We start from the raw sequence: 25172 nt of genomic DNA on the forward strand, positions 1-25172 counted from the left end.
GCACAATAAGGCAGGATCTGTACACACATTTTCATCCATGCTGGTGTTAACAGACTAAAAAGCCACCTTTATGATTTTTGCAGTATCTTCTACCTATCTGTTTCTGGAATTAATGATGGCAGAAAGGGCAGATAACATCTAACATACACAATTTTCTATTGTACCTGTGGATTGCATATACATGGAGTATTCTTTGACAGACAGTAGATGCCAGGATGGGTTCTGTAATATCTTTGGTGCAGCAATGGGACCGACAGAGAGACTTTTCCCCTCTGAGCTGTAAAATCCCTCTCCTTACCTCTTGGTGATGGAGTCCAGTAATCCCCCTCATCTCAAGGTATCCTGTTCTCACAAGACTCCACCATAAAGTGAATGATAAATTTAAATGATGATCCAGCTGCACACACCGGTGATGGTCCATCCAAACCAAAATGACCTTCACTGACAACCAAAATGCTGCACCATCACCACAGTGAGGAGGGAATAAACACAGGAGCAGCATCGCCATGTTTTCAGGACAAGCTTTATTGACATTTGGCTTTCACATGGTGGTATGAAGGAATCGGTTCTTTACGTTTTCCAATGAGTGGCACAGACAAAAGGAAAAATAACATGGCAGACAAATTCAGCATGTAAATGACAAAGTAACAGAAAAGGCATGTGTTAACCCATATAGCTGCTAGACCATCTATTAGAAGACATTTTGCAAGCAACAGTCTACATTTCTTTGCATTGAAGTAAAAACTTTTTAATTTTTTTGGTCAAGAAAACTACCTTTTATAATTTTTATATTTTTTAAACTTTATATTATATCAGAAATGTCAGGGTAAGGCAAATCCTGGATGAATCATGGTAAAAATCCCTATTCCCCGAGAAAATAGATCCACATACTCTGTTAAAGTTTGCAATTTTAAAAGCAAAGCCAGCATGCACTGCATATAGAGAAAAACTCTTTTTTTTTTCTTTTTTAAATATAATTTCATTCAAATGCCTAAAGCAGAACAATGTTAATTCACAGAAAGGCTTTCTCAGTGCTTTATAGAAAGATTGACAATTAGCTGCAGTGAATGTGTGACCCATTATTACAGACTATGTCTCAAGCGTTGCCTTTGGATGGAAACAAACTCATTCATCATGGGAGCACTCACCAGCCCGAGGAATGTCGTGTCTAATGGTAGGGATGAGCACTTTCAGACACAGGAGAAACAACGAGCAAGCAGAGCCTCATACTTTGAATGCAAACATCAGCACCCAAGGGCTCCTACTCCCTTTGTGCCACCTCTTGCAAATGCATTTTGGATTTAAACCAAAATCCTTGACATAAATCCCAGTGGGGCGATTCTCCATCTGATGCTTGCTCTTCCACAGAACCAGCTCCCTGCCTTTCTGCAGCTCCAGCAAGAACAACAGAGGGGCATGGCTTCAACCACGACTACAAACGCAGCTCAGAACTCACACTGCCAAACTATACTGACTTTATGAGTGGTGAAAAGCTCCAACAACTCAAACCAAAAACCCACACAAAGAAAGACAGACACAGACATGGCTGCAAATTGTCCAGTAAGGACTTAATCAATTCCTGCATTTCCTCACTTTACACTTCACGCTTTGCCGCCGCATCCTTGGCCAAATGGTTTGTGGTTGCAAAGACTCACTGCTGTCAGAGGATCAAGGTTAAAGGAAAAGCACAATGAAATTACTGTCAGGGGTTAGAGGGTGTCTAAATGTGATACATCTTTGCAGTTAATTTTTTTTCTTTAACTAGCAGTCAGTCTTCACAAGGCGTTCAAGGAGTCTTTGTCTCCTTCTGAACCATCACACCTCAACAGCCTCCTGTGGAGCTATTCCTTTGGCTCCCTTGCTAAAACCAAGGCTGGCAATGGAAGAGGGACATCTAATAGGTGGCTAATGGCAGCTAACACCCCTGTTCATGTTGTCCATGGGCAAGCACAATGGAAACAGGTACAGAACTATATTCAGAGGACTGGATACTGTGTTGACTGAAGTTATGGCAGTTATACTATCCTCCCGCGGTGTTTATCCATTTCTGACCCACCTATTATGACAGCCTGCTTCAATCAAAATGACCCAGTATGGAAAATAAACAGAAACATACAGGATGGATGTGCACCATGTAGAGGTACTGCCCACAAGGCCTCTCACTGCAAAACTGCTGAAAACCAGGTGAAGGAACTGCAGGGGAAAAAAAGCCCACATCCCAGAAGACATGTTCTGTCAAGCATGACCCCAAGGATGGGAAAGAAAAGCAGCAGAGGCACCTCAAGGAATCCCTTCAAGGGCACTGAGAGAGAACAAGGGCCACAGAAAGTCCTTAGCAAATTTAGGTAAACTTAGCAAGGTTATCAGCCCAAATCACAGGCTTACATCTGCTCATTTGCTCCTTCCACAATAGACCCCATTCAGAATTATGCACCCACTGACCTCCAGGACAACCAGATGATGAAGAAACTCCTCGAGATCCTCTCTGGTGCCAGTGTCAGCTGGGTGAACAAACCAACTGGAGCTGGCACAGGGAAATACTCTTCTGATTCCACCTCAAGCAAACATACTGGAGGCCCACAAAGAGAGAGAAATGGGGGGCTGCTTTTCTAGGGCCTTTACTGTCCAGGTGAAATCTGGGGCTTTTCTGATTTTCCTTTGTAATCCTTGTTTCTCCTTGACACCCTTTTGAATTAATGGCAGCCACCGACTGCCGTAGCCTGTGTTGGTGCATTGGGGCACACCAGCACATGATTTATCATCAAAACTACTCTAGCTGGCATGAACCCACATCACGGGAAGACAGAGATACATCTTACCTTGGTTTTTACTTTATTTTCATTTTTTTTCTTTGGCCAGATTTTAGATACATATTTTGGGATTCATGCGTACTTTGGGTGAAGAAAAAAACCCCACAATCAACTATTTTGCTTATAATGATCAAATTAGAATCAGTTAATTTGCTCAAAATGATCAAATTATTCTTAGCAGCATTTTAAAATACAGTCAGTAGCACATCCTACCCTGGACATGGGTTGTGTGCTCTTCCATCCGGTGTATTGTCCATTGGTTTTGGTTACAGCACAGTTGGGAAATGTATGTGCAACCCTTTTGTTAGTTTTCTACAAATTTCAGCGCAGCATTTGCTGGCAGAACAATTGACATATGGTGAGACATTCTTATCCAAATAACTCTTAATTGCTTTAAAAAAAAAGAAAAAAAATCATGCATATGCAGTGGAAAATCTAATGAGGGCTCACACAAGGTACAGTGTGAAGCTGTTAAAGCCAAGAGCTGTATTTAAAGATGCCTCGAATGCAGAGCATCTGCAGGACTGAGGAAATGTCTGTTGCCTACCTGTACCCAAAGGTCATACTTACGGCACTGGTTTTGGGATGTGCAGAGCTAACTGGAAAAAAGCAGGATGGATTTGGGGTGCCGGCAGTTTGAGGCCATGTGTGCTATTCACATGTAGGGACATGGCACAGCATAGGCTGCTCATGGGAAAGAAGATAAAGATGCTAGAATAGGGATGGGCCTGGAAATAGGCTACTGATGATATGATGCAGGAGAAAAAGAGACCCAATATAAGACAGGGACTCAAGTTCAGAAGAAACTGTTGTAATTGCAAGGATAACTGCAAAACATTGTTAGAACTGGGAAGTTATGATTCTTTCCAACAGGCTTACAGAACAAAATGCAATGAAGAACAAAGAGAAATTAAAGCAAAGAGTCATTCCCCCAAAGCTCCCTCCCTCCCAACCCGTGGAGCATCTCTGTGTGCTCTTTTCTGCCAAGAATGATGCTGTAGGATGTCAGCGCCTGCCCGTCGCATTTCCTCGGGTCTCTCCTCTCCTGCATCCTTCCTTTGCCACAGCGGCGGAGAGAAGAGGAAAAGAAAAGGCAAAATTTCAAATATCTGCACAGAACCCAGGTCTCATGTCTCCAGCACAGATGCCTACAGTTTCTGTCACGTGTGTATGTGTCACACAGCTTATAGATAATAGCCACTATTATTTGATGAGTTTATTGACTGTGCTTATCATGGTTTCTGGGTTTTCCATTGCACCATGGTACCCAGCTTGATATCACAGAACCCCAGCTCTGATGGGTCCTTTGGTGCTAAAAACAACACATTAAAGTGCTAAACATAGTAAGCAAAGGGATCTCCTTGGCTCCAGAAGACCCTTGTGAGATCCTCTGAAGTTTAATCCTCCCTGGGGACTTGCTCCTTGAAATTAAAACAGCAGCAGTGGGGTTGGGAGATTTTGATAGAGAGATGCAATGAATTCAATGCCTGCTTCTAATCCTGTGCATCCCATTGAAATGCTGGGAGACACATGGTGCACCCTGAATTGGGTCCCTTTGCTTCAGAAGGGTGCCTGCAGAAACAGGTTTTGCAGTGGAAGTGAAGAAATTTATTAATTAATTGCTAATCTGTGAGCAAAAATTACTTTGGCCTTGAACATTTTCAGATATTCATTTCTATGGGAAAATGCAGCATGAAACACAGACTTCTTAAGGGCCACATGAAAGCTGTAATAATCATCAAATACATTTTGTTAAACTGAGGAAGGGTATTAACCTTTCCATGTATTTGTAACAGTGAGGGTTTCATTAGTTCCTCCTCTTTTTTCAATGAACAACATATAACCAGAAGCTAGAGGAGGGTAAGGAAGAGTTGTGGACACTATTTTAGTAGTGAGGGTGCATCCTATTTTTACTTCAGTACTTTTTACCAGGGACCCCGTCAGGGCTATTTGTCACTCTGACAGAACGGCAGCACATTGCCTATATGCTGACAAGGATCAAGGGCCAGGCTCAGTAATAAGACCTTGTATTTTAGATCTCTGTGATTTAAATCTCTGTAAATGGCTGCTGCTCTTGTACAGCCGCTATATTTGCTCTTGAGCTACATGAAACCCCATTACAAGTGTAAACAGAGCATCTTGCTGTCGATGATATTGGTATTCCTCGACAACCCTACAGCAAAGGAAGCAATGTGCACTAAAGACTAATTCTAAGGGAGAATTGGAAAATGCTTCTTTTAACTGGGGATGAGCCTTGGATGTTTCACTTCCCAGCAAATTATTCATTTTTCTCTAAGGGCAGTGCTGTTTATGACAGACTCTGCCGCAACAACCACCACTGCCTGCTGCAGCCACAGCACCATCATTTAGTGTATAAAACAAAAACAAAGCTCCAGAAGGCAGCTTTCTAACTTTGCCTTCTTTTTCAGTGGTACTGCTACAAGTGACGTTAGGCATTGGAGAGCCAAGGGCAACAAACCCCTCGTGACGTGAACCTGTTGTTGCCAGAATACAGCTCGGACAGAAGTGAGCTCAGTTCCAACCAGTATGAATTATCTGTCATTTTCCTAAGCAATGCCAAAAATTGTTCTCTCAGTTACTCTTCTGTTCCTTATCTCAGCGCTGTTTTGCCTGGGTATTTGCTTTTTTTGATGTAATATGGGCCATATTACACAATTTCTTTTCCTTTGTATTGTTTTCCTTTTTTTTTTAATTTTTTTGGTAAATTCTAACTTCAAGTAATTTTTAAAGCAAGTTTTCAAACAGAAACTGACTGGAAAATAGGAGAGGAAAAATAGTCATGAAGGTCTTACCTGTTACTTAAGCTTTCCGCTCTGTTTCCATAGGATCATTTATATTTTCAACTTGACTATTCATTTCAGCTGAAAAAAAACCAAGACAGTCAGCAAACTCTATTCGTGATATTTGATAAGTTTAACACATGGAATAATAACCACTTCTGACCCAAAGGAGACATTTAATGAATTAAAGAAGTCTCTTTTGCCATCAAAAAGGTCTCTTAAGGCAACCATTCTGACCTGCAGTTCCATGGAGACCCTGACAAACAGTCCTGCAAGGTTTTAGCATCACTAGAAATGCAATTCTCTGGCTCTAGATTTTCCCTTTTACCCACATCCATCCAGTCTGGCTTTGGCACCCAACCAAGGTGCCCAGATCAAGATCTCAATGCCTCTCCTCTGTTTCTTTGCTGGAACCTAGGGGAGGATCCAGAGGCAATGTCATTATACTTCTACACATAACAGTTTGCTGGCATACTATCCATTTACAAAACCAACCTTATTTTTATTTAAAATTACTACAATAATATTTTAAATAGAAGGCTTAAACTCATTTCACTGTGACCTTTGTAAAAAATATCATCTAAAGTATGGCAGGTGTGATTGGCCATATCTGGGCTAAACATAAGTACCTCAGCACCTGCATTTTTAAGATTAGTATCTAGTATTTGTTCTGCTATGAATTTGAATGAAGACATTGTATTAAGAACTTTTTTTTCTTTCTTTAACCTTGCTGTGTGTTGTGGTATCAACAGCAGATTATGAGTCATTTGACATGGGTGACAGGGAAAAACCTCAAATCTGAAGGGAGATTTGGAAACTAAGGAAAAATGGGAGAGGGGAGGGGGAAAAAAGCCAAAAATCAATAACGATGCTACTTCCCGCAAGGCAGCATGATCTCTTTTCTGAATCAATACCATGTCAATACACCTGGTTAGGATTTTGATGAATTATTTGTAAATTATTCATCATCCATATGCAGAACAGATACTGTAATGGCTTCCTGGATGTATGTGATGAATAATAAGAAAAGTATCCACTCCTGATTATGGCGCTCTGATGCGCATCGCAAAGTTGTGTTCTTTATCCACATTTGCACAGCAAAGACAGGATGCTTAATAAATCACTCAGTGTAGCTGCAGACTGACAGCTACAGCCTCTCCCTGCCTCATTATGCTGGCCAGCTTCACTGGCTGCCTTTGCTGAAAATACCATCAGCCTTCACTCACGTTTTACAAAGACCTCCTGCAAAATAAATCTGGATTTGAAACCAGTGGTTAGGCTCTATCAGCATCCCAGACGAACCTTTTCCTACGTATTACTAAGCTCAGCTCTTAGCAGCAGCTCTGGTAGACATAGGAAGATCTGACTGAAGGATAAGTTTCTACAGACCACTGAGTTAACCCCAACAGATGTCACTATGAGGCCACCTACACAATCCTCTCTGTTTAGCCAGAAAATAACACAGCAATTGTCGGGTTCTGAAATTCAACTTCCAAAACCAAGAAAACTGACAAACTTAAACAGTAAAATGTGGTCAACAGAGGCTGAGACAAAAATCCCATCACTACAGACAACAAGGGTGTTGATGTTCAACCATACTGATTACCTGCCTCCGGTTCCAAGACAAAGATGGACTTTAAGATGAATATTATCAATTCATGTTGAAACCCTTTGTTTCTCTCTTCCTCTCATGTAAATCCCTGAGATAATAGAACAGTGACTGTTTCTGTAACTTAGCAAAGTATTGTGTAATTCTCTAATTGAAATAAGCTCTCCCTGGATTACCATAACCCTTCTTCCCTATTAGCATGTGCTGTACAGAAACCTTAAATTGCATGTTGCATGTTCAAGAAAGGATTCCAGTTTTCTTCCCCATGACTGGGGTCATAGTTATTACTGACCTTCACAATGAGTGAAGCACAGACTGCAAGAGCAGACAGAAGAGCTGTCACCGGGTAAGGGGGGATGTGACTCGCAGCCTTTGGTGCCTCCAAGTAGGAGGTGGTGTCAGAATGGCATCATTAGCCCTGAGTGCTCTACACCCAAGCCAAAACTGGCCTTCTCCCTGCTAAACAAGGTTTTTAGAGGTGTTATACTGATAACTTGCTTTACCAGTCTTGTGGCACCTCCCATAATATGCTACGTCAACCAGCAGCTCAGCAAAGCACCTGGACTTCAAGGAGGTCCATGTCTCCTAAATTCAGTTTTACCTGCACCTCCTTCTGCACCTTCATGCAGGGCTTTTTGTGCCAGAAATGAACATCTCCATGCAATGGAAATGCGTGCTTTCTCTTAAATTTTGGCCTGTTGGGGGCCAAAATGAGCAGCTCTCAAGTGATGACCAGGGACGATGACCCCAAGAGAAGAAGAAACAACCCAGCAAATAGTTCCCATCCATCACAGCACAGCAGTTGCTGCTGACCTGGGGGATATGCAGCGTCCCTCCTCATCCCAGCAAGAAAGCTACGTGCTTAAAGGTCAGCTAGCCAGGAGTTACAGCACAGCATGTAAGTAGAGAAGACAGGCAGACAGGAGACTGGAGAGCCAAGTTTAGAGTCGTCTGCGAGAGAACGAGTGCATCTCCCCACCCCCAGGATATTATGCTGTAGACCTGGATGGCAGATGACATCAAAATATTACTGTCTTGATTTGAATAGGAACTTGGTCAGGCTTTTTCTTGCAAACTATAACTATTCCTTCAGTCACTTCCTAAACAATGCACGCCCCTTGCATCCACATAGTTATAGCACATTCAGCTATAACTAACTCCACATTGCCTAGAAAGAAAACCATCCACCTCGACCCACAGCGCAGTGATGAAACACATGCAGCTCTTTCCTTGACAGATAACTTGTTTCTTGGATATTACACTAACACCATAAATAAAAGCATGAGGGTGTTAGCTGTTGAGGTTGTGCTTTTATATAGCTTTGGGGAACCACGTGAAGGTCAGGTTGCTGACAGTGCATTCGTCAGCACAAGCTTTAAAAAAAAAAAGAGGGAAATTTCAGGTTTGACACTGCCCTCATCTTTTTCTTTTCTTCTGTTGGGTCAGTAAGTCAGGATGCAGCTTTCCACTGGATTGAAATAAAGAAGGAGAAAGAGCAACCCCATTGTGAAAGGAGTGAAGAGTTTGATATGCCTAATGCTGGCTGGAAACGAACAACTACTATAGCAAACTACACAGCTTTGGTGGCAAAAATAAAACAAACAAAAGAAAACAGAGAAGAAGTAATAAAAAAAAGGGCTGCTGGCAGGGAAACACCATTTAGGAAACCAATCACCAAAACTGGGGTTTGTCATCATTACAAAATTCTAATTAGCAAATATCTGTCCTGGGTAACAGAAATTTCATACCCAGAGGTCTTTGCTCTGGTGGTTGATGGAGAGTGCCAGGACAAACCTGTGTCTATATACATGTCTTTATCCAGGCTTACAGACACACCTTCTCACAGCTTTCATGATGGAGGATCACACCCAGCTTTCAAATAATAGTCATTTCTGAAATGTATCACTATCACCGCCCTGCCCACCGGCTGAACCAATATCAAGAACCATCTAAACTATCTAAGCTCCCTGCATCTCTAAAGTACTTTTTGCTGTGCCATGGTACATGAAATTAAAGCACAAGGGCTGGGCTGCCAAGGGCGAGCTGGTGATAGATGCTTGTGCTTTCAACTGTGAAGCAATGAGCTCTTCTGGGGCGGAAGGAAGGGGACCAGAGAAAAAATAGGCAATTTACATAAAAATTACTGTCAAAGGGAATGAGTTTGATCTTTCCTCTGTTCTTTCTTTTTTTAAACAAGCAATATATGTCCACAAGAAGAAACACCCGGTAATATAATCCTAATGGCAACTTAAGCTGTATAGAAACAAAGGCTTCCCTGACTAGTGAAGTCCTTTTCTGCAGCCTTAGCAAACACCCTTTTCCTGTCTTTTCATACAACTTGGAAAGTTCAAAGAAAAGGAAGTTATAAGATGAGTCATATGTAGACCATATAAGATAAGACCATATAAGATAAGCAAGATTTGAAATGGAGAAACCTATCAAGATCCTCATTTCAGAAGCAGCCACCTGATCCAGCTGTGCTGTGCTACAGCACACATTAAAAAAGCTACATGATCACTTTTCATTCCGGCTGGAAATCCCTGAAGATATTCCTTTAGTAAATTTGGATTTGTTCTCACTAAGTAACCCAGACTATTGAAGGGATTCACAATTTAAATATTTTAATGTGACCATGACTTTTTGGTTTGTTTGTTCACAGGATGAGGAGAGAAGGCTGCTTTGGCTTTATTCTGCACATCTACTAGGAATAGCATAATCTCTAGTATCTTTTAAAAAAGGAAAATTCATTATGCACGCTTGCTTTTCCTGTGCTTGCAAAACCTTCCCTACAGGCCAGTATCTAAATCAGTCACCGACTCAAATGCTACAGCACAATCTGACATCAGAGAAAGGAAATCAGCATTAGATTCTTTATGTAACTAATGGCAAAAATATATATAATTGGTTTGTTTTTGAGATGTAAAAAAGTGTGCCTTGAATTTATGTTATGTCAATGCTGAAGAGGTTAAAGAGTTAAAAAACAGCCTCCAGTACAGAGAGGAGTCCAAGGAAATAAAATTGATCTCCAATCCCAAACCCACTGCTGTTTGGAGCAATAAAAAAGACCTGTGTAAAAACCAACAAAACACTGCATGTAGCTCTAGTATGCTACAAGAGCTGATCCAGAGGAGGGATAAAGGGTCTGCCTCACCAAAGCCTAAGCACCAGGATGATGATTCCATACCTTATTTCTTTACGCACAGGATGAGTGAAGAAGGACAAATTTTTTTTGTTGACAAGGATGTTACGCCTTGCAGAGCTCAAGCAGCTTCCTCGTACTCAGCCTGTGCTGGGATTACCACACAACTGGGTCATTGGCTCACTGAGGTCAAAGTCAAAAGAATCTCATTTCCAGGTCAGGAGACTCGGGTTGATAATGTCTACAGACCTGACTGGAACTGCTGTTGGGTCAGCCAAATTGGGATTGTTTTATTAACAGTAAATGTCCTAGTGAGAGAACTTTCATCTGCTACCAGATAGCTACATATGGATGCTGAAGAAGGAGCAAGGGGAATCAGCTCTGAGCTAGTACAAGGCAACACACAAGTTCAGAGTGGCTATACAGCCAACACTTTCCCCTTGATGGAGTTGGGCACCAGCACAGAAATTTTCAGACATGTCTTCTGACTCCTGTATGAGACTCATTATTGGCCAATTCCATATCAAAATAAAAATTACAGTGGGTCTAAAATACTACTTAGTTAAAAGGCAGGCAGAGTGAGCACATAAACCCAGTCAACTCAAAGAGCAGGGCTACAACAGTGAAATGTACATCCACCAGACTCCCAAGACAACAGAGATGGTGTCAACTCTTGAGAAGAACCAGTTGAAGAGATTATAAATCTAACTCAAATATTTTAGGGGAAGGTGTACAAACCAACCCCAGAAAGGCAGGTTACGCATCCACTTCAGGACAATTCTCAGAATCATAGACTGGTTTGCATTGGAAAGGACCTTAAAGACTAACCAGTTCCAAACCCCATTCACCAGATCACGTTGCTCAGAGCCCCATCCAACCTGGCCTTGAACATTTCCAAGTATGGGGCATCCACAGCTTCTCTAGGCAACCTGTGCCAGGTCCTTACCACCCTCATAGGGGAAAATTTCTTACTAATATCTAATCTAAACTGGCTCTCTGTCAGTTTAAAGCCATTATGCTAAAAAATGAATCTAAAATATTAGAACAACATACCATCCTTATTTGAAACATCTGCTGCTTCACTTGCGAGGTCAATTTTCATAGGCTCCACAGAAGTTTCCTCTTGCCCTTGCATCCCTATAAGACAAGCCAAAGAAGGAGAAAAATCAATATTACAGTACCCGATTAATATATAATTCTCAGACTCCATATGCCTGGGTTTTTTTACTTTTCTTCTGGTGTGCTTTTACCTTTAGAGACTCCACTGCTGCACAGTGGCACCCAATACAGAAGAGGACAGAGGATATAGAGAGGAACATGGTTTGAAAATAATTGCCTAACTATTTGTAGCATTTTGTGTTCTTTTCTAACTGGGATTGTTAAAACCACATCCCGGTGTGTGCTTCTGCCTCCCTGCCATTCTTTTCTCATCACTTTTAAAGAATCCCTTCTGCTTATAAAATTCAACATATGACAGGGACCTAATCACACTTATAAAGTTTCTCTAGCCAGCAGAAAAGAAATAAATACAGTGAGAGTTCAAATACACCAGGTAGTCAGACACAAACTAGAATTTGAATGTAGGAAAACGCATTTTATCACTATAACTCAATGTATTTATCTCTTCTGCCTCAGGCTTGTCTGGAAGTTTAGATTCAATCTCCTAACAATATTAGAAATGGAAAAAAAAGTGGGCTTGCTGTTTTGTACACAATTCTCCTAATATTCTGATATTTTGGGTGCTGAGAAGCCAATTTTTTGTTAAATTTCATCATGCTACTTTCCTACTTTTGTGGTTGCTGGAAAGCCTGTTGTGCCCATCCTGCAGTTGAACTACAGGATGTCAGGCCACTATGTGATCCAGGCATTGGGTGGTTTCTATGAGACAGTGTAGTAAGGCCTCAGACATTTCAAAAATGTTTTATTCTGAAACTGAACTAATTTACCTCTTCAGCAACAGAGATGAAACATTCACCATTCCTCAAATGCCTTCTTTCCCTTCCTACAGAAGTCTGAAGTGGGGCTTTTAAGTGCACTGGAGTGCACTACGTTTATTTTGTCCATAAAAATGTATCTATTACTGACATTTTCAGCCAGGTTTTCCTCCTAACTGTATCTGCAAGCCAATACAGTGCCATGGAGTTTCCTCTGTGCTTGCTGTGATTCTCAGTGTTGACTTCCAGCACACTACCTATAGAACCACAGAATCATGGAATTGTTAAGTAGGAAAAACCCCTAAGATTCAGTCCAATTGTTAACCCAGCACTGCCAAGTCCACCACTAAACCATGTGGTCCACTTTGTGGTCCTCAAGTGCCACATGCACTCATCCTTTTGAACAACTCCAAGGATGGTGATTCCATCATTTCCCTGGGCAGCCTATTCCTATGCCTGGCCTATGGTCCTACTAAGCATTAAAATGCTAAAACAAGGACCCAGCACATACAGAAACCAACAAAAAGTATGCACCAGAAAGCTCAATTAGCCAACTCAGTGAGCATGGGGGATGGAAGACTTTACAGTGATGGAAATGTTACCCATCATTTTAACAGATCTTTTTTCTCATGCAGAAGTCTTTCAGTGGATTGTTGTAACCCCACTGCATCTCTTCCTCACTGGTTTAACATCATCTCCCCGTAGAAACAAACAAAATGCCTGCAAACATCTGTGACTGAGAACCCTGCATGTCAGTGAATGCCTGAGAAAGCCCCTTTGCGGCTGCATCAAACTCCGGATGCTTCTCCAGGGAATTCAGGAGAGTGAGAGTGGTTTTCTCCTGAGATTTCTTATGCACCAACGTGCCCAAGCTTTCAGGTGCTCACTCTGGGAAAAATGCTCTTTTTGGCTCACACAAAGGATAAACTCAGGTCACTACAACACAAACCCACACGTATATGGTAGGAATCTGTCAAGTACAAAGCAGAGCAGTTATGTTCAAAATCTCTGTCTGACTCCTCCTGGCAAAATCAATATGAAATTTGAGGGACTGTGAAAGCACTGATTAGTCAAAGAAAATACAGCAATATTCAGGTTGTGCTACATTTTGATTAGCTGAGGTAAGAAGCTCTATGAAAAGTAAAATCACAGAATCATAGAACGCTTTGGGTTGGAAGTGACCTTAAAGACCATCTAGTTCTAACCACCCTGCCATGGGCAGGGCCACCTTCCATTACATAAGAGTGCTCAAAGCCCTGTTCAACCCAGCTAGGAACAATTCCGCGAGTAAGGCATCCACAGCTTCTCGGGGCAACCTGTTCAGGTGCCTCACCACCCTCTCTGAATAAAGAATTTCTTCTTAATATCCAATCTAAACCTACTCTCTTTCAGTTTAAAGCCATCCCTTATTGACTGTCCCTCCATGAGTGCAGCCTGCAATTGATGCAGCTCTTCCCACCAAGACACTCTGATGTCAGGATTTGGGATCCCAACGGGCTCCGACTGGCAGCTGATGTGTCTGAATCTGACTTACCCCCTCCAAACCACCATGAATTACCCCAAAAAAGCAGATATGACATGACAGGTTCAGTCTTGGCTCCCAGTTTCTCCTGTTGTTAGTGCCTGAAGATGCTGACGAGAAGTTCCCAGGCCTTACCCCAAAGTTTCCCATTAAGTAGCTGGCATGCCTGACTTCACCACACTGCTGAAAGGTCCCTCACTTTCCATTTCAGACATCTCTCACGCAGCTGGCAAGTGCAAAGGATTGCTGGCACGGTGCTAGGTGATGACAGAGGCTAATTAAAGAGATGGCATTTTGTGGACACATGTGCGTGTGTAACTGTGTGCAAATGTGCTAATTTGGGCTTTGTCCTAATTTTGTCCCATTTTCCCAATCCCATTAGGGATGAAATCAGGGGAGGCAGCTCTAGAGAAAGGCTGAAAAGAGTAACAACAGCATCAGCAAATCTGCAAAATTACTTTTTCAGAGATATAGGGTCATAAATATTGTGAGAAGAGTTGCTTTTGTTCTGCTTTTTCACCTTCTTTCCAAGTTTGAAGTGCTGATTCCCCATCCCTTCTGGGAGGGAACACTGCAGGATCGGTGTTTTTTTACACTTCAAGTAGATTGCTGGATATCGTCAGCAAGAAAATGATAGTGGGAAACAACATTCAGGGACAAACAAAGCAGAAGGTATTTTAAACCTTTACAAAGCCAAGCACTGCTGCAAACCTTGGGTGAAGGCTTACAAATTATACCATCCCATTTTTGGGAAGATTTACAAATTCAGTTAATATAAATCTTAATTTCTTCCCTCGCTGTTACTGTGGGAGGGAGGCAGGAACATTCCCTATACTGCCATGCATGTGGAAAGCTTCTCCAAAAAAGCTTCTCCCCCGCTGTGCAGTCAATCTGAGTGCCACGCTGAAATGAGCCCATTTCACACAAACAGCAGAACTTGATCAATACCAGAACCACCTTGACAACCAATTTATTCTCGAGGCCTCTCCCTTGTTTTGATTGCTTCAGGTTAGAGCACAAACAAGCGAAAGATTTCAGGTCTCGGCGCAGGAGCTGAGAGTTCCCAAAGGGGAGGGAGCTTGGGAGATACCACTTTCAATTTCAATTCCCATTTCCAACTGCACTTCTGCCAGAGCTCATTACCTGAACCTTTTGCCGACTGGTTACACAACCAGCACTAGCAAAAAGCAGGTTGCTGGCACAGGCAAGAAGGGCTCCCAGCTTTTTCAAATGCGTAAGAGAAGTGGATATCAGGAAGACAGAAATCTCTGTACTGTTATTGCACCTTTTAATTTCTTTTTTACCCTTATAGTCACAATCTGTCATTAGTTCCATGCGCTTACAGCCAATACATTATTTTCTCTAGAGAAATGTGATCCTTTTTCCCTCTAGATTCATGAACAAGACTTCACAAGACTTCACAAGACTAACAGAAGATGTGGTAGTTGTTGGTACCTTAGCATCAGTTTTGAAAGTGCCCAAGTACAGAGGTCAGACATCTATTCTCCACATCCCTGATAAATCCTAACAAGTAAGAAGTGTAACCCTTGTCCTCCTCATTGTCCTCCTCTTCCCTTTGCACGAAGTTTATATCCATCTCAAGCGATGAAAGCAGGCAACGATGCAGGTTAGAAGCTGTAACACAGAGCAATCCATAAAACTCATTTTTACCTGATCATCAGTAAGGCTTTGCTATGCACTGAAGAGCACTTTTGTAATCAGGAGAGAGAAGCAAGCTCCTCTCCCAGGTAATTCAAAGCAGAATCCCAATAGAGTCTTCCTAAAATCAATGAATCATTCCTGGAAAGTGCCTGAACTGAGTTTCTAGTCTGGACTGCCCACTTTAAGGGAGTTTATTTCTCTTTGATGACCATCAAGGGGGAGTTCTCTTGGCAGAGCCCAGCCTTCAAGACCAGCCTTGTCTCGGGTGTGGTTAAGGCATCATTGAGTAGGCTCAGAACCAGGAATCTGGGTTCCTGCTATTAGTTTCTAGCTTCTTATAAGGCCATAGACCAGCTTTAAAACAAACAGAAAAACAAATTTCATGTGTATATGAGTTCTGTCTGTGCAATTACACAACACCAAGACAACTTAAATCTTAAAATATTTCCCAATTTTAGAAGTTTTGCGTAAGTGGGAAATTCTGGCCCTACGATCCTTCTGGATATTTCAGGAAGAAAAGGGTTATCAGTACTACAATGATCTAGAAAACTAACTACTTTGAAGGTGAAATGGCAAGGCCATTATTCCCATAACATGTCTGCCTAGCAATTTCGGGTGTTGCCACAGCAATTTCAATAAAACACTGACCTGCCCATGGACAATTTTCAAGCAGAGGAAGTTCATTAGTTGTAAATTAGTCATAGAGCAGTTGCTTCTACTCATGTTATAAATACTTTGAAAAAATCACCTCTGTCATTATGCAATAGGAAAACCACATTACAGTTATTCTGAACAAACCAGATTTCCCTGATTCATATTCACTGAATAAAATCTATTATTTTGAGTTCAGCTGTAAATACGCTTCCCCTAACTGGAAGACTCTACGAGACAGAGGCTTGTTAAAATCCAAATTTCTCTGTTTAAAAGTTGAAGGCACCATTTTTCATTTGCAGCAACGAAAACAAAAGACAAAGCTCTTCTGACCCACAGCTCCGCTGTCTTATCTGTCAAAACCAGTTCCATTTTTCTTGCTCTGCAAATAGCCAGAGCTGGTTTTTTTCCTTCTTTCCAGTCATTTCATTGTAGCTTTTTGCTAATGTGACTGTCAAGCCTTCATGTACTTTGTTTACCACTGAATTTTAGTAGCATTATAAATGCTGCCTTACTTAGAAACTTCCTGTGATATAAGGGTTCTGTTTGACTTCTGTCTGACACCTCCATCTGGGATGACTGACCCTTTTAACCAGACCGGATTTTACCACATAAAAGGTTTATGCTTTCTTCTTGTATGGCTCTACGTGCAAAACCACCCAACCTGCTGCTCTCAGGGCTGTAAGAAAAAACCCAGCAGTCATTGTCCATCTGTACTTTGTACTTTTTGGAGGGCAGTTTTCCCCCTTGTTATCCTTTTGCAATGTGCAGGTTGAGCACAACAGCTCCAAACCTGCAGGAATGGCACTGCCACCACAGTGCTTCTTGCTATTCAGCTCAGCTTAGTTAACAGCAAACACCTCCATCTGTTAAATCAGGAATATTCCACCTTGATCACTCCCCCCCCCCGCAGCCATTAGGCACCACAGAGATGAAAGAAAACTCGAGGATGCAGATTTCGGAGTAGGGTGTGCTGGCCAGGGCACCAAGCTCTGCAGGGCTTTTGAAGGCTCTGGGAGAGCATAATTCCTTAATGCCACACGTGGGCTGTCAGGATTCACGTTGCAGTCCCTTCATTGTTAAATGGAGTGTTTACCCTCCCTTTTGGCATTTTGGCTTTGTCTCCCAGAGTAACCCAGCACGATGAATCTCCCCATCCCTCCAGTGCACCGTGTATCAGCTCAGCGCTCTGTGTTTGTGCACGCAACTGTACCTAAAGGTATCGTGCTGCTCCCAGCCACTGTTATTTCCAGCTCAAGCTGAACTGCAATTTTTTAACGCGATTTAAAGGTGTCTAAGATCCGCTTATCCCTATCCCCTTCCAGCCCTTTATTAAACATACTGTTAGTAAATCTCATTATGCCTCCTTTTCCCCAAAGGTGGGAATGGGAGGGTAGTGAGGGTTGCAGCTCAGCAATATGGCCCGTAAGAGCCATACAAATTGGGCGTATCTAAAATCACTAATGCCCATCAGGAGCTCTTTGTCTCTTTTGTCTCTCTGTAACAACAGGATAAACCTGCACACAGCAGGCTTTTGATGAATACAAGGGCACATCGTTTTAAGAAAAGCCTTTTGATTTTTTTTTTTTAAATTCTGGAAAAGGCTTAGCTGTGTAAAAGGCCACTTTGCTGTTTTCCAGACACTCTTTCTGCAAAAATTCTCATCAGAGAAGAAGTCTGCAGCATGGAATGTCTGAAATGGAGTACCCAGGAGCTTTCATCTCATCCCTCAATCGCCGGCTGTTAACACAACTAAAATGTGTTGCCTGCTTGTATGCAAACTAGTAGATCACCTGTCCTGAATGGCTTCCAAAGCACTTCTGATCCATCCCTGCCTACAAATAAGACATGCTCAGTGGCAAAATGAGAAGTGAAGGGTTTCTGCATGAACTCTCTTTGACATTTGGTCATTTTTCCTGCCATTTATGAAACTCATCAGCAATTTGTTTCAGTTCCTGATCACCACCTGCCTGATCCCAAAAAATTGCACAGGTGTGAGGAATTAGAGCACTAGTGGATCCTTTTATGTAAGCTTCAGGACATCTCCAGACCTCCTCTAAGGCTCACCTTTCACTAGAAGGTGAATGTTTTCTGAATTCCATGGCCATGGGACCTGGCCTTCTGAACAATTTCTGGCTGCCAGAACGATCCCTGCACCTTCACTTCCATCACAACATCATGTTCTCAGCACACACACCTGGCTCATTACCACGTACCTCGTACCACGCCAGTTCCCTCCAGCTGTCCTCAAACAGCAGCTTTAATTCCTCTTTGCACCACTAACCTGCACTGAGGACTCTTGCCCTTAATTTTGAAGAACTGTTGAGGGAGCCCAATGGCTTTAATAGGACTTTCCCTTGGGTCAACCCACTAAACCCATGAACAACTTAATAGCTCTTGCTGCTGCTGGATTTTCCATCAGCACATACTGTGCCCCCATTCTATTTCAATCTTGCATCCATTGTATTTTCCGAGCACTTCAAATGATCTTGAGGCAACTGCAGAAAAGCAACAGACTGTGAAAGCAAAGATGTCCTGGATCTCCCAAGCAGGACAGATTTGTCAGAATGTCACACTGTTTGTTTCAAAAAAGGCAAAGTAACTTTCCTTTTTGCTCCAAAAGAGTCACTTCAAACATTAGAGACCATGCCAGTTCTCAGCCCTGAGCAGCTGCATAAGAACGAGATGGGTGTTGGAAGGGAACAGAAATTATATTTATAAATGAAATTAGAGGAAAACATGGGGAAAAACCTGAGAGGGCACAAATAGCAAACTACCCAAGAGCTAGAAGTTTGAAAAGTTCTTTTCAGACAAGCACAGTCATCTTTCACAGAGCCTCCACTCCATCCATGCAGGGCAAAGGGAGGCTTTGCCTGAGTTTCTGATAACATATAAATGGGGCTGCTCACCCTTCTGGCTGCAGCCATTTATTTCTGGGGTCACTGCTTCTGAAAGAGGTTACTGCTGAGCCAAAGAGTAGCCTTGGAAAATATTTTGCTCAATTCTTTTTCAAGGAGACTATTGCCAAGTATATGAAGAATGAGCTTCAAAGTAGCAGGGGACAACAGCAGAGGTGCATGGATCTACCTGAAAGGCAGTAATAATATACAACATAACAGAAAGATTCTTTCCTGTTATTTATGTGGGGACCCAAACCTAAATTTTGCATCTTAAAAAAATAGAATATTTACAACAAGGAGAGGCACATGAAGTTTAACGAAGTTCTGCTAATAGATGGAATAGGTAGGAGTAGGTGTGCTGAAATTCTCAAACATTTCATGATATAAGGATACAAAAGCCAGAATGCAAAATAAAATCAATTTAAAAAACCCAAACCAAATAAAATCCATCACAAACCTAAATAAAATTTGGACATAATAAAATTTTGAACATAAAGCACATTCAACTGAAATATCTTGCTCTATGGAAAGAGCACTTGCCTTTCTGAAGGCTCATCACCTCCTGACCAAGCACTCTGTTTTAATTTTAGCAAAGTGTTGGCTTCTTAAAACCAAGCTGGACATTATTTCATAGAACCACAGAATCAGCAAGGCTGGAAATTACCTTCAAGATCATGTAGTCCAACTGTCAGCCCAGGACCACCATAATCACCTCTAAACAATGTCCCCAAGTGTCACATCCAGATTCCTCTTGAACACTTCCAGAGACAGTGACTTCATCATGTCCCTGGGCAACATATTCCAATGCCTAACCACGCCTTTCAGTGACTTTTTTTTTCTAATATCTAATCTGAACCTCCCCCTGGCACATTTTAAGGCCATTTCATCCTGTTCTTTCACCTGAGATATGGTAGAAGAGACTGATCCCCACCTCAATACAACCCCCTTTCAGGTAGGTGGTCCCCCCTGAACCTCCTTTACTCCAGGTTAGACAACCCCTGTTCCCTCAGCTGCACCTCACAGGACCAGACCCTTCACCAGCTTCTTTGCTCTTCTCTGGACTCACTGCAGCTCCTAATGTCCTTTTGAAGTGAAACTCCTGTGCTGGTAAAGAAGCAGTTAATTGACAGCACTGAATAACAAAGACCTTACAGATGATCCTATCACATCTTTTCCCCCTACCAAGACATGTTCAATCATGGTCATTTTTCAAAAACAATTAAAGAAATGTACTCATTTTTTTCCTTAACTGAACCCTGCTCTGACTCCTTCAAAGCCAAAATTTTACAATCAGCTATAAAATATGGTGATAAGCACAAATCTGCTCTGAAGGACTCATTTTCCTACTGAGGTCCTCACCTCTTCCAGTTCTCGGGGCTGTTTTTTTCGGATCTGGATGGTGACTCATCAAAATAGAACAGATGTTTAAATAAAGCACACAGAGAGGCACATTTGTGTGTATGTGTGTGTGTTCAAGGGCAGTAAGCAATTTTTCATAAATAAATGGCTGGAAGTTGCTTTCTCTCCTTAAAGAAGGGAATAGCTGAGTGATGGATGGTCATGCTAGATGTGTTATCTGAGGTGATGCTTCCCATTCTGCTCTAGAAGCACCATGGACAGAAGCCTTGGATGAAATCTGGCTCGGGGACATCTGTGTGGCTTTTGCTGTCAGAGGATGTCATTAATGCTGATTGCTGCCCCCATTTCTCCCGTGAATGCCTGGCATCCTCCTCCACAGCAGTGAGCCAGACCACATCAGTCAGCCTCCGAGGAATGGGAGGGAAAGCAAACATATTGCAAGTGCTGTATTACCTCCTAAGCGTTGGATGCTGTTTTTAATTTCTGCTGATAACTGGATGAATGTGAGAGCAAAATTTTACAACGTTGACAGGGAGTGAGATGTTTCCCCAGGAAATAACAGGACTATATCAGAGCAAGGGGGGCTCTAACTGCCAGCTGCTCTATGCCAGAAGGGAATAACTACATCCTGCTTTGAACACAGACCATATATCAGTGAGCCATGAGAGGACCAAAATCTTGAGTAGTAATCTGAGTCACCAAATCAAGTGTGGTGAGGCAGAGGCACAGCTTACCCAGAGCAGTGATGGACACCCCATCCCTGGTAGTGTTCAAGGCCAGTTTGGATGAGACTCTAAGAAACCTGGTCTAGTGGAAAGTGTCCCAGCCTGTGGCAGGGGAGTTGGAACTAGATGGTCTTTAAGATCCCTTCCGACCCAAACCTCTCTATGATCACAGCACTTCCAGAGAGAATCACATGCCACTTATTCCAAAGAGACAAGCCTAAAAGAACAACTTAGATTCTATGGTGGGTGTTTCAGCTCCATGATGACAGTCATGCTCTTCTGCCCATTTTAGTGCTGTATCTCAAGAATCAGATTTTACCACTGACATTTCGGGGAGTGAGGGAGGTGGAAAGCACAGCAGTGATAGAGTAGCTGGTGCTTAACACTTGAAACACCCACCTGTCCTTCTGACACTCATCTCCTCACATGAATACAAGAGTATTTCAAAAACACTGAAAAGCACAATGGAGAAGATAACTCCTGTGGGTTGCTTTAGAATCAAGTCATCCACCAGCCTGGGTGTTAACATCTGCACCACAGGAGCATATTGCCACAGGACAGGCTTGGCTAGTATTTCCTGGCCAGGCTAAAGACTGGATTTAGATTAGCAAGTCAGTGAGGTTTATTTTCTCTGTTTCTTGGAGAAAACTTTAAGACCAAATTCAAAATTCCCAGTGTGAAATAGAAAATATTTGCCCATAACAGAGCTTCCAAAGTAGCAGGCCAGGAAAACCCAAGTATCAGTGCTGGCAGTCACATACTTGCTTCTTTTCCTTGCAGAGAGCCATTATGCAGTGTTTTCTAAAATTGTAAATGTTCTTTCTGGCTCACAATAGGAAACAACACTAATATGCATCACAGGGTGTGAGATAAAATGTGCGGTGCTATTGTTGCCTTTGATTTGCCTTCCATTTATATCAGCTCTCAGTAAGAATTACGCAAAGACAGAGCTGCAGATTTTTTCTTCTCAACTTTTTCATGTTTCATCCTTTGTTTGGTTCATAAATTCTAGGGTCTAACTAGGCCGTTACATCAGAGACAGGAATTTACATTTAGATAACATAATGCAAAGAATACTAACAACCATAATCCCCCTGCTATGAACAGCTCCAGCGTACTTGCCAACTGACCTCAACTTTGTAAAACAGGGATCTGACTTATTTGCTTGAAAAATAAATGAAACTGAACATTTCTCTCTCCTTCTCCAATAACCTAACAATTGGTTGATTTTTTGGGGGGTTATTTTTATTAGTGTTTATTTGGTTTTGTCCTGTCCCTCCCCGCTTTTTTCTTGATTTTAAGGAGTCTCACTCCATGTGCTGCTGCTGACTTAGTCTCTAGCTATGGACCTGGCTCCAGTTTGTAGTCTGGGAAAAAGCCTGGCAAAAGAACCTGAGCACAGTGGTAGCTACGAGAGGAAGGCCACTGTGTTTTTGAGAGTCACCCAAAAAAATCAGGTAGCAGACACCTCCAAGAACAGCTTACTGATTGCAGGATGCTTAAGAGAGGCAATTTTTCCTCTTCCCAGCCCCTGTGCAAGGACTCAAGTAGTAGTGGGCAAGCAAAAAGCCAGCAAAGTGCATCAGAGACACACTGAATTGCTACAGAGAAGTCCTCAATCAGGTGCATCAGCTCTGACATTTACCAGTGTTGACATCCAGGCCCTGTGATTTATGAGATTTATAGCTCAGTTTAGGTGGAGGGATCAAGTACTGTGGGCTTTTTGTTTCCCAAACAGCTTTCTTCCTAATAACACTTCCCCTTGCACAAGCTTGTTCCCACCATTTGAAGAGGTCCATCCTGCTGTTCCTGGTCATTCTGGCAACTTTGTAAGGAGGAGAACATGGGGTCAGAAATTTCCACTAAGTTTCACTTACACCAGACACTTCCTTGTATCAAAAGTAAATTCACACAGCAAGTTAGACCCAAGACTGGCTAGACCATTACTGTGATGTTGGGTAAAAATTGGAGCAACTTGTTTGGAAAGCTTAAGCACATTTTTCCTCAGCCATCCTGCCTTCTCTCCAAGTTATTGAAGATTCTTCAAAGTTCTGTTACATCTCCAGGCACCAAATAGAAACTGGAGGCCAAAACCACATAACAGAGTCTGAACAAATGTGTCTTTAAGAAAAAAAAGGAGGGGAGGAAACTGTCTCAATATGTTTCTTATCAGAGGATACACATTCAAAAAGACCAGGATTTTTCCCTTTAGCACAGGAGATCATAGCCCCTCTTTCCATCAAACATTCTTTTAAAAGAGGTTGTTCCAGATGTCAGCAGACATAGGTCAGTATTTTCAAAAACAGGTGACTAACTTTAGGAGCACTTTAAAAGGGAGTTTAGATCCTGGCTTTCAAAAGCTCCAAACTCTGAGCAGCTCCAGATGGCTTCAAAGGGGCTCAATTCATAAGGTGTTTTGGATGGGCTCAGCATTTTTGAAATTCAGGGCACTCATTTGGAATCCTAAACGTGGACTTAAAAATTCCATGCCAATTCTCACTGCACTAAGGATGACACCACCTCTCTAATCTGTGCTTAGAAAGCTCAGTGACATTATAACCAACACTATGGCTTGCCCCTTCTTTTTCCCACTATAGAATTTACAGAACTGCTAATAAAACTGGTGTCTACCATGAAAACTGGCAGACTTGAGTCTAACAAGATAACTGTAATTTTCCTTGAAGCTATTGTGCAAGTCAATAACACCTCCCCAAATCTTCTTAATAATTGGTGATTAACACGGGTTTCTTACAAGGAGGTGTCCTGAAGGTCAGCCAGAACACATCAGCCAGGGCTGTGGGATACTCAGAAATGCCACAGGTCATAGAAAAGCACTGAACCCCAGGCTGGCACACTGCAGTATTTAGCCCTTCCTGTAATTCCAGCCCTCTGCTAGAGTGCCAGAAAACGTCAATACTTATACTTTGGCATCTTAGCACCAAAGTCAAGACCTCTAACAATTAAGCCAGAAGAGAATAATTGTATTAGCAGTTGATAGCAGCAGCCTTCTGTCCTGCTAAAGGAGAATGACACACACACATTAAAAGCATTTCCTCAAGCTAAACTTCTTCATATTGCTGGATTCGGACAACGTTTTATGATTTATTCATAACGAAGAGCTTCTTAGCTCATGAACTTGCAGATGCCCAAAGCCTTTTCATTATACAGATTTCAACTATTCTGGGCTTTAAAAATAAAAAGAAATTGATATAGTGGATCCACCTTTGGGTGGATCAGCAGCAACATCACACCTCTTCTTCTCCCCTGGGGTACCCACAGCAGGACAATAGAGAGCTTTTAAGGGTCAGACTTAGAGGCTACAGATGTGCACTGTACAGATGTGCACACGGTCCAAGTCTGCAAGAATTTATATGACATTGTTCACAGTCTCCACAAATACCTTGGCATCTGTTACTTCATGGGAACTACTGAAGCTTTCAAAAGAATGCAAAAAGTGCTAATCCCCTGGTGCGAGTGACTTCAGCCCTGACAGACACCTTCTCAGTCACAGATAAAACTGAAGGATTCAGCCATAAAGGATTAGGAGTGGTGTCACCCAGAATTAAGTCACTGGCCTTGAACCATGTTTTTGTTCAGTGCTGTCAATAGCAAATTTCACCATCCTAAACCCAAGCTTTATGGAGTTTCTTTAAATATATATGTATACATATATATATATATATTTCCTAAGTAGGTTTCTCTACACTTTTGTGCACTAAAAACCATCAATCTGGCAATCCAATGAGACCAAATTCTTTTCACAACTGCACACAGAATATTTATGTACATAAGGAAAGACAGGAAATAAAATAAACACTTTGCATGGCTCTCTTCATATAGAATCTATTTTAAATAGTACAGACCCTTGAAGAACCCTTTTTCTGTGACACAGAAAATTTGCCTTTGCCTAAAAAGTTTATAGCTCACAGAAAATCTAGAGAAATAGCTTGCCTACTTAGCTGCCCTGTTATTCTGATGTAAGCACCCAAAACTGGTCTCTACATGAGATGTGCTCCAAGTCAAAAGCCTCTGGCCTTTCAGCGGGTGTTGAGATTATTTG

At 42.0% G+C, this 25172-nt stretch overlaps 1 protein-coding gene across 2 annotated transcripts in view; it reads right to left on the bottom strand.

Moving 5' to 3' along the window:
- Positions 1-503: 503 nt before the first annotated feature.
- The window catches only part of MACROD2 (mono-ADP ribosylhydrolase 2), an 842575-nt gene continuing 817906 nt past the window's right edge, over positions 504-25172 (bottom strand). Inside the window, exons 17-19 of one of the 2 annotated variants that reach the window (XM_071582106.1) lie at positions 11413-11496; positions 5624-5692; positions 504-3862 (exon numbers count right to left, since the gene is read on the bottom strand). In XM_071582106.1, the coding sequence (XP_071438207.1) occupies positions 5631-5692; positions 11413-11496 (146 nt within the window). In that variant the 3' untranslated portion in view covers positions 504-3862; positions 5624-5630. Of the gene's footprint in view, positions 3867-5623; positions 5693-11412; positions 11497-25172 lie in introns of both variants that reach the window. The other variant, XM_071582105.1, reaches the window with a different exon arrangement.

This window comes from Pithys albifrons, chromosome 2 (assembly GCF_047495875.1).
Source record: "Pithys albifrons albifrons isolate INPA30051 chromosome 2, PitAlb_v1, whole genome shotgun sequence".
NCBI lineage: Eukaryota > Metazoa > Chordata > Aves > Passeriformes > Thamnophilidae > Pithys > Pithys albifrons.